The sequence below is a fragment of the Lactuca virosa genome, chromosome 1 (assembly GCF_052849685.1).
Source record: "Lactuca virosa cultivar CGN04683 chromosome 1, Lactuca_virosa_CGN04683_v6, whole genome shotgun sequence".
Classification (NCBI taxonomy): domain Eukaryota; kingdom Viridiplantae; phylum Streptophyta; class Magnoliopsida; order Asterales; family Asteraceae; genus Lactuca; species Lactuca virosa.
The window spans coordinates 201,815,901-201,826,135 of record NC_136426.1 but is presented as its reverse complement, the minus strand read 5'-3'; the positions used below and the strand labels follow the sequence as shown (position 1 = coordinate 201,826,135).

The 10,235-nt window shown below is 33.3% G+C and overlaps 2 protein-coding genes across 2 annotated transcripts; both read right to left on the bottom strand.

The window, feature by feature from the left end:
* Positions 1 to 2,112: 2,112 nt before the first annotated feature.
* On the bottom strand, positions 2,113 to 3,041 carry HCF153 (high chlorophyll fluorescence 153). The gene is made up of 2 exons (XM_079045308.1): positions 2,710 to 3,041; positions 2,113 to 2,447 (listed from the first exon to the last, which is right to left on the bottom strand). Exons 1-2 carry the CDS (start codon positions 2,992 to 2,994, stop codon positions 2,316 to 2,318), a joined length of 417 nt encoding a protein of 138 aa, XP_078901434.1. The 5' UTR covers positions 2,995 to 3,041; the 3' UTR covers positions 2,113 to 2,315.
* Positions 3,042 to 4,625: 1,584 nt separating this feature from the next.
* Positions 4,626 to 9,986, bottom strand: KOB1 (elongation defective 1 protein / ELD1 protein). Its single transcript, XM_079082624.1, has 11 exons — positions 9,546 to 9,986; positions 9,070 to 9,219; positions 8,914 to 8,966; positions 8,527 to 8,635; positions 8,293 to 8,427; positions 7,697 to 7,741; positions 7,390 to 7,577; positions 6,588 to 6,729; positions 5,725 to 5,771; positions 5,262 to 5,349; positions 4,626 to 5,179 (listed from the first exon to the last, which is right to left on the bottom strand). Exons 1-11 carry the CDS (start codon positions 9,882 to 9,884, stop codon positions 4,880 to 4,882), a joined length of 1,596 nt encoding a protein of 531 aa, XP_078938750.1. The 5' UTR covers positions 9,885 to 9,986; the 3' UTR covers positions 4,626 to 4,879.
* Positions 9,987 to 10,235: the final 249 nt, after the last annotated feature.

Genomic DNA, 10,235 nt, shown 5'->3' with positions numbered 1-10,235 from the left:
CGTGGTGGCCTGTTGACCTCGGTCAATGGCAGCCACTTGCTTGCCATGTCGTGGCGATCTTGCCATGTCATGGTGCTCTTTCTCCACTAGCATCCTACTTTGACCATCGCATCGTGGCACTCATATACCGCGCGCGGGGGCAAAGTACATTTCCTTTCTCTCTAACGAAGAAGAACTACATTTGCATCCCTTTCTCTGCTCATTGTGTCGTGGTAAGCTATAACAGGAGTTCATGGCGAATTTCATTCTAGCTTTGGAGACTTTTTCTTCCAATCTTCTAACCTTCATATCTTCTTCTTTTTTCTAACAGGTTTTCTATGATCTTTATATCCATGCGAAGGTAGAAACACACTTTACAACCTTGTTAAGCCATTTCTCACCGACTTAATATGGGTCTTAATGTATATGTCACAAACTTGGCCGAAAAAAGCATAAATTTCTCATTTTACTCTTTTGACCAGAAATGCATATTCTCATGCATTCTTTCTCTTGAACTTACTTATCTAATCTCATCTTAGTGACGTAAACTCTTCTTCGCCATTTCCATGCAGTCACGACTTCATATTCTCGTTTTTTTCTCATAAATGACCATTTTGCCTCCTTTTGGTCAATATTTGACTAAAAGTAAACTTTCTGTACATTTTGGGTTCTTACAATAATTCCAATAATACAATTACTTAGATCTATTGGGTTCTTACAATAATTCCAATAATACAATTACTTAGATCTATGGCTCCCAAAGTTTCAAAGGAATGTCCCATGTCTACTTATTTGGGAAGAACTCGAAGTAAAACTCAAATATTGATGCTTAAAGTTTTAGATGAATGAAAATCACGTAGAAAAAGTGTTCATCAAAAAGGTTTAAGAGAAAATATCTTATGGCTTGGGTTATTCATCATCTATATGTTTTATTTAATCAGAGATATAACATGAATTGATCTTTCTTGAAATATATATATATATATATATATATATATATATATATATATATATTATTTAATCAGGGATATAACAAGCATTAGTCTTTCTTGAAATGGAACAAACCTAGAATAGAAAAGGCATAGAAAATTATTTACACTACTACTCATTCAGATGAAGGGGAACAAGACCGGCACTTGCAGGTTTGGTTCATGGTGCAACTCCAACCAAAGAAAAGAAAAAGAAGTGTTGATGGTCGATAGAGGGTGACCGAAGTGTTGGTTATTAGAGATGAAGCGGGGATGAAATATGGACACTGATAAAGACCATGGGGTGGATTGGGGTGGGGTGGGGTTGTTTTTGAATCTAATATTATTAAGGATTGTAAAAGAATAAGAAATATATAAAAGGCAAAATAGTTTTTTTATATGGACACGGGGACGAAGACTCTAATTTGTTAAAACCATATATATGAAACATATGAATTTTTGAACTTAAGGACCAAAACTGCAAATTTGACTGAACCAAAAAGACCAAAACTGTAATTTACTATAAAAATATATATATAACGGTTTTAAAACTTGTATATATTTGAATGCCCTTTAAACAAACTTAGAAACGTTTGATTTGTATTCTCTCCTTAAATTACTTCTCTTTATTTTACCTACTTGACCTAACAGAAATAACATTTAAAAAAAACGTAACTTTAGCTAAATGAACGGGTCTTCCAACTATTTTTTAAAACTTTTAGTTTTTTATCAAAAAGTTCAAAATTAATAAAAAGTTTCATTCGGTAGTAGGAACTTTTTTGCTTTTCGTTTTTATATAATTTTTACACATTTAAAAACTACTAACTAACTTTATAGCTAATTTTATGAATAATTTTGTACAAAAAACAGCTTTTAGCTTCAACCTACCAGCTACTACCTACTACCTTACCAGCTAGGTTTGTCAAGGACGACCTAAAGATCTATATAGGATAATTAGTTTACAAAGCAGATAGATAAATTTTCTAGAGATATTTTTGATGATGAATATAAAGAGAGCATTAATGTATTTATGTATTTTGCATAGACCAAAAACTATCCCACCTTGTACACGCACTCAAAAATCAATTAAAACAGAGGAATTCATAAAGATTCCTCACGAAATTTAAGTCTACAAAAATATACGAATCAAATATACAAAAATCAATTAAAACAGAGGAATTCAAACAAAATTCTTATTTGAATATAGCGTTAGAGAACATTTGGTGGAAGCACACTAGAACTATACATATAATGTGACTTAGATTACAAGATTATGTTGAATCAAGCATAATATTGTAGAAATGAAGATTAACTCTTTCAAATTTAATCAAGATAACTCAGTTTCGTTCAACCCACCAAAGAAATGAACTACCTACCTGACACCTCAGCTTCTCGTTTGGGCCTGTTGCGAGTTCGTGGTCGAGGAAGCTCTTCATCAGTTTGAATCACAACTTCTTCATCTTCATCCTGAGCTTCTAATATCGATTCATTAACTGCTAGCTGTTTCAATTTACAACAAAAATCAATGCGACTAATTCAGAATCTTTTCAATCGAATTATCACTTTCATACGAAATTGGAAAATTAGCAACAAATTTAGGGGTTTGAGGGGTTTTGCTATAACACTTTCACATGAAAATTGGACAATTAGAACAGAGATAGTAGACTTATGTGACAAGAAACCCATCATGAAACTTTATTCGAACAGTTGGTGTGCATCCTGTGAAATGAATCAAATTTTTGAAAAGTTTGGGGGTTCTTACATCTTCAATGAATTCTCTGTCGAGTTTATCGGAGATGTTGATGGCAGTGAAGATTGTTACAGCGAGAAGAGAGAGTGGAAAGACGAAGGCGAAGATGTAAGTGCTGGTTCCTGGGGGTCCGCCTTTTGTCACTACCAATGAACCTCTGTTTCTGCGGCAACTGCCGCCGCCGCCCAATTGGTGTTGATAGCTTGGGAAAAGAGGGGATATCTGTGACGGAGACTGAAGGCGGAGGACGGAGGAGGAGATTGAGTTGGGGGTAACTGTGAAACTCGCCATGACCATTATCCAACCCCCAGTAGCTGAATCTGGGTGGTCAGTTTATCGATTACGAGAAGTTTCTGTTATATACATATTGCACCTTCAAAAATGCAAAATTCAAAAGTTGTGGACATTCTTAATAAATTTGTTATTTATTGTTTTTAAAATATAATCAACTTACAATATTTATTATAAATATGTTCAATTATATAACCTTAGAGTTTGTAAAAACCCATAAATAATAAAAAATATTAACTAAACTAAAAACTATGAACGTGATATTTAACAAAAATAATCTATTCTTTCTAAATTTTGCAAAAAAAAAAAGAATGAATTTCGGATTTCGAAATACCATTTCGGACTAAATATCATTTAATGTTTTGTTCAATTTTATTATTGTAAATCCAATTTTACGTAGTAAATTTTTTATTATTTACGTTTATCTAATCATTCAGCCATCTATGATTATAATTAATTAAATTAATAAACTAACTATGGCTACCATTTTACCCCTTCAACAACCATAAGTTTTTAGGATTTCTCTCATGCCACTCAAATTAATTAGATTTTTTATATTAAATTTATTAGTCCACATACCATTCAAATTCATTTCCACTTACCACCATATTCACAATCTTTTAAACGATATTATATCATAACATAATTTAAGCAAAAACCATTAAATAATTCTCTATAAATGTCTTATGCTCATTCGAAATTCATTCTCATCTCTAGCCTTTTGTTAACCTCCACCAACGAGCTAAGGGCTAGTGGTATCTCTATATCTATGTGGAAGATGGTAGATGCCAAAGAAATAGAGTATGAAGAAGTGAAAGGTTAATCTTAGCTTCAAACAACAAGATGAGGACAAGCTAGGATCCATTGAAGACAATCAAAAGTAGATAGTTGACACGAATAAATAAATTGAAGTTGATGAGAGTTAGGATAAAAAGACCTAACATAGCGTTGACATTATAGAGTATGCATTTTGGAATATTTGTGAGTAATTGGCCCGAGTGAAAGCATGGGTTGACAAAGAGAAAGAAAATTTTCATACAACTACGAATTTTAGTTCATAAAAAAAAAGATAAATGATAGACCATATCGTCTTACCTTTAGCGGCTTTCTATAGGGTAAGGAAACTAAAAAAGAGATGATTATGGGAATTATAGCACAAGTTATAGAAACAATAAGTGAGATTTTGTCAAGCTTTCCAATAAACGAAGTTTATCGTATTTTTGAGGCGATTTTCATCATAATATGAACACATGTTGGTAGATCTTTTGAGAGAAGCATATAAGATGATGCCAATTAGTGACCGGTTCCTTAGTACACATGTTAAGCCAAACCTCTCGCATGGAAAAACACACAATAGTATAGTAGCCATCACCAATTGTGCTTAAAAAGTATGACTTGATCTGTATTTGATATTCAAATTTCATTTTCTAAACTATAAATTGTAACAAATCAATATTTTACTTTATTAAAGTTACTTTATGATTTAGCAAAACAAATTAAAGTCAAACTACTTGGATTCAGTCGGGTTGATCTGAGAACTTCTGCGCAAGGCTTCTCAATATTACTCTGGCTCTGTAATCTTTCTGATTAAAACAAGTGAAATACAACACATTCTTGGATTTACGTCTAGATTTACATTAAAATCAAGCCTAAAAACCAACTTAATACAAACCCATAAAAGTTACACCAAGATTAACCAAGAAAGATATAATAGGTATTAATCAAAGTAACTCTACTCAACACATTAAATACATCTATCTATACAGAACTCATATCGAGAGCAACATGTAACACAACTTCATCTCTTAACAATCACCAACATGCTATATCAGTCCAGTCCAATGCATGTCAAACACAGTACAAGAACAGCACAGCAGACATACATAGAGCATTATCTGGCCTCGACTACGAGGTCGTTTTGAGGTGTTTCGACGGTGGGGCCGGGCGGAGAAAGTGGCGGCACCGCCGCTTCATGAAATTCTGCGGCGTCCAACATTTTTCTGACGGTTGCTTGGGAATGATGCTCTGTGACTCGGCCTATCTTTCTTGGAGGCTGAGAGTGGGCCCCACTGTCCCTCGAAGAGTTGCTACTTTCAATTGAAGCTAAGAATTTGTCTCTTGAGAGAGTTGTGGGAGCTTTAGCAATTATAGAAGTAAACACACCCGACTCCTTTAAACCCTCGATAATAACCTGTGTTAGAAGAACACACAATAAGAGTGTTAACAACTTATTTCAAGTGGGCCCCACTTGGATGTTGTAATAAGATTCTTACTGATGGAGCATATATGCGAGTTAAAATGCCTTTTCGTAATAGTTTCAAGTTTATTGTTTTATCAGTCCACACCACGTGTTCACGATACCTGTAAGAGGAATTGAAAGAAATAGCAATTTACTTTTATTATTTTGTTTGATAAAAAAGAGTAAATTACTGAAATCGTCCCTATGGTTTGGTCAAAATTGCACGTTTGGTCCCTAACTTTTTTTTTTTGCACTCAGATCGACCCTGTTGTTTGATTTTGTTGTGTTTTTCGTCCCTTGCATATATAAAGTTAGGGACCAAACGTGCAATTTGGACCAAACCATAGGAACGAAAAACGCAACAAAGTCAAACCACAGGGACGATCCGAGTGCAAAAAAATAGTTAGGGACCAAACGCGCAATTTTAACCAAACCATAGGGACGATTTCAGTAATTTAATCAATAAAAAAAAAAGTTAGACCCTTTTTATAGTTTACCAGTTGAGTTTTTCTTCTTCTGTAGCAGTTGAAGCAACTATGAATGCCTGAAACAAACCCAATAATAAATCAATAGATAATAGGGTTAATCTCATAAAAGACCTTATATTTTGTGTTTTTTCTGGATTAAACCTCAAATTTATTTTTTGCCTAAAAAAGACATTGTATTTTTTCATTTTTTCCGAAAAAACCATCAACTTTGTCTTTTTTTTTCCGAAAAAAACCCTCAACCTTCTAATTGCTTCCAAATAAACCCTCACTTTTTGTAGTTTTTCTCGAAAAAACCCTCATATTTTACAATTTTATTTGGGTTTTATGCAGTAACTCCAAGTCCTAAATTTTTTTTAACAAAAAAATCCTGATTATTTAACATTTTGCCCAAATAAACAAAAAACTTCATTTTTTTTATTTTAACAGGAAATGACAGATTATGTGATTTTCCTAAAATAATGGGACTTTACTGTTCAAAAAAAACATTTAGGACTTTATAAAAAAAATAATAGGACTTTTCTGCATAAAACCCTTTTTTTTGGAAAAAAATTGACTAAAAAGGGCCATATCGAAAAAAAAATAAAAAAATACAAGGTCTTTTTCAGGTAAAAAAATAAATTTGAGGTTTAATCCGGAAAAAACACAAAATATAAGGTCTTTTATGAAATTAACCCTAGATAATACTTATATCATCCTACTTCCATTTTCTCCTATTACAACATCCTACTTTGAAAATTCTAGACAATTATATCAACATATTACAAACAGAAAACAATTTTTAATGCTATAATTGGATTGATTATTCAAAGCATAATGTCCTAATAACAAAAGGACAATAATAGTGTAATAAATAAATGATTAAATGAACTTACAGCTCTATCGAATTCCAACATAAAGCATCTTTTGACATCATCTTTAGTAGGCTTACAACCACATCTATCTCTTCTTGAAGTCAAATCAGAGAATTTGGCATACGTGTAGTGTAGAACAGCAGCCTCTTCAAGTTTTATCTCCCTTTAAGTCATCACACATAGAAATTTAAAAACCATTTTAAAAAATTTAAGAGTAAATTACACGAATGGTCCCTATGGTTTGGGGTAATTTGCATGTTTGGTCCCTAACTTATTTTTTTAACTCAAAAGGTCCCTACTGTTTGTTTTTGTTACACGCTTGGTCCCTACTATTTGTTTTTGTTAAGCGCTTGGTCCCTATCTTACCTAAAAAGACTATTATTTAAGAGTAAATAACACGAATGGTCCCTATGGTTTGGGGTAATTTCCGTGTTTGGTCCCTTACTTTTTTAACTCGGAAGGTCCCTACTGTTTGTTTTTGTTACGCGCTTGGTCCCTGTCTTACCTAAAAAGACTATTATTTAAATAGGGAAAAATGGTGGGGTAGGTAAGGTAAGGTGAGAGGGTGGGGTTGGGGAAGTGTTTATTTAAATAAAGTAAAAAATCAATGGAAAAATAGTCTTTTTAGGTAAGACAGGGGCCAAACGCATAACAAAAACATAGTAGGGACCTTCCGAGTTAAAAAAATAAGTTAGGGAGCAAACATGAAAATTACCCTAAACCATAGGGACCATTCGTGTAATTTAATCTAAATATAATGAATTTATTGATACCGGAGGGTATTTACGTCTTTTGTGTAAAAGGGAAAGAGATAAGAAAGTACTTTGGAGTTTTCATGTAGTTATGCCATCTATGAGCACCATTAGGGCGTAGATGATCTTGAACACGAGCAACTGATTTCCCATTTCCATAAGTTAAAAAGTAATTTGGATTCCCTCGAGTTGATTCTTTATACATACTAAAATATGTATCTTTTGGAAGATGATCATAGTTCCTTTTAAACATTGATATCTAATCAAATAAAACAATATATATGTTACACAAGGATTCACTCAAGTCCAATCTTTGAAAGTATAAATGATAAACAAGGGCAAATTTGTAAAAAGTTAGGAAAGAAATAAATATGTAACCTCTATAAAAGGATCCTTAATGTCATCACGCTCTACACTACTTTCCTGTAGAGAAAACGTATTATTTTGAGTCTTAATATGATAATTCACAATGTCAGATATTAATGTACAAGAGAACAAAATATCAAACTATTATATTTGGAAATGCAAATTGGAATCTAAAATTGGCCAAAAAAACAGCTTAATCGAGAAAGTCGGGAAAAGATGTTTTCCCCATTAAGTGGTAACTATTTAGAAATTGGTTAGATGAGAGAAATAGCAATGTACTTTCATTTACTTGTTTATTATAGCATCCTACTTTCATTTCATTTATATAATCTACCCAATTATAATAATATCATCCAAATATAAATTAATCTCCACTAATATAACTGGATACCTTTTTCAAAAATACAATATCCTGATAAGAAAAAACTAACTAAAAGTGCAATGCTCTAATTTTCCAATTAATAAGAAAAAACTGAAAATGCATTGTTGTAATAGAAAGAAATGAAAGTGGGATGCTATAATATATGTTCCTTCAATAATGGAATTTGAAAGATTCCAAATTTCCAATGGAATGGAATCTTGAATTCCAATTCCATTGTTAAACTTACATAGTTTGGAAAGACAACCATATCCACATCCCGTGGAATATCACGAAGCAACTTCCTTAAAGAATATTCCCCAGCGCCAGCTGGATGCATCAATTCATCTGTGTCAAGATGAAGTATCCAATCCATGCCTGCATTCTACCAATTTCACAAACAAATGTGTCACTAAATAACAAATGGAAACATAAAAGAATGACTTTTGAATTGAGTTTTTATGCTAAAGAAAATAATACGCACCCTTGCCATGACAATAGCCATCTCCATGTTGAGTGATTGCTTCACAAATAACTCATAATTACACGGTTTGTAAAAGAAACTTGATAACCATGTCTCATTCCAGATACGACTTTTGATGCAAAAGGAAAACAGAAAATTTGAATATTAAATAAACAGATAAGAACAAGGGATAAATGCAAGAAATAGCAATGTGCAATTATTTATTTCGTTTATAAAAGAATGACAATGTTGTAATAGGATAGGAAGAAATGAAAGAAACTATTATAAGCAAATAAATGAAAGTATGCAGCTACATCTTGCATTAAAGCCTAAAAGCAATTGATAACTCATCAAGCTCTTTGAAACAATTGGGTAACTTCAGGAATCATGAATATATGACACACCAACCTGTTAGCTTGTTTCTCTTCTAAGTCTTTTGTTCTGTATATGACTTTGACTCCCTAAACAAACACAAGCTTCATTTCACATTTCAGATCAACAGAAGTATATTTTAAATCCAGTAAAAGATTTTGCTAGAAAAGAAAGCTCAGAATTAAAACTTACAGGAATAGATTCAAGAACTTTTGATACACTGGGAGAGGCAGCTTTTCCTTCAACAAACAGAAAGAAAGTTCCAACTCCAAGTACTTTATGATAGAACATCCATGGCAAAATCTGCTCTAAGCCAGCAGATGTACTAGTTGTGATACATATCTGAACACAGAGAACATAATATTAGAGCAATTCAGCTAATCATGCTGATGAGAAGAAGAATCATTTACTAGTGATGCAGAAAAGAAATCAAATACAAATACTTGAAGCTAGAAACAGGGGAATAAAGACGCCAAACACCACCATTGTTCTCATCTTTTCTACTTATTTTCAAGTTCTATCTATTTAGCATCTTCATTTCTGAAATCATAATGCCAGATCCATTAAGTTGAAAGGCACTCACTTCACTTACACTCAAATTTCAAAAGCTAAAGCACCTCTTCTACCAAAAAAGCAAAATCCAACACAAACATAGCAAAAAATTATACCTTAGGTTTAAGATCGGATTGAAATTGGAACTTCCAATCGTTGTAGTAAGGAAAAGACGGAGAAGACGATTGTCCCAGGGAGAGGCAATCGGAGGAGGAGTGGTGGTCGACGACGGTGGCGAGCGGGGATGAGTCCATGCCAGGGAATATATGGGAGTTATGTTGGGGCGACCAATTAGAGATGGGATCGTCGACGTCTACAACACCTCCGCCGCGCCATTGGAGAGCGAAAGCGAAAGCTGCGAGGGTGATTGGGAGGAGAGTAAGGAGGAGAATTAACTTGGAAGCGAAGGAATGGTGGTTGGAGGAGGGAGTTTGCGATGGTTTGGGACCTGCCATTGATTACTAACTCCCTCTCTGTATGAAAGAGAGAGTAGATCAGCTGGTGAAAATGGAAACCCCCTGTTTGGTGTGAAGACTCATTTCCACAAAGATCACACTTCTCTTGTTGAATCAGAAACCGACTAAAAGGGGTAATTTATTTATTAAAAAATAAAAAATGGGTCGGATCTTTGTCGGATCTTTTAGCCCCATCTTAATCAAATAATCAACGTTTCAGTCTCGTTTAACGGTTTAAACTTTTAAGCACCGTTGTTTTTCTTTTGTAAATTAGGTCAAATTTAGGTGTGGCTATTCAATCACTACCGACGAACCTGAATTAATTAGAAAACATAAAATAAAAAACTAATG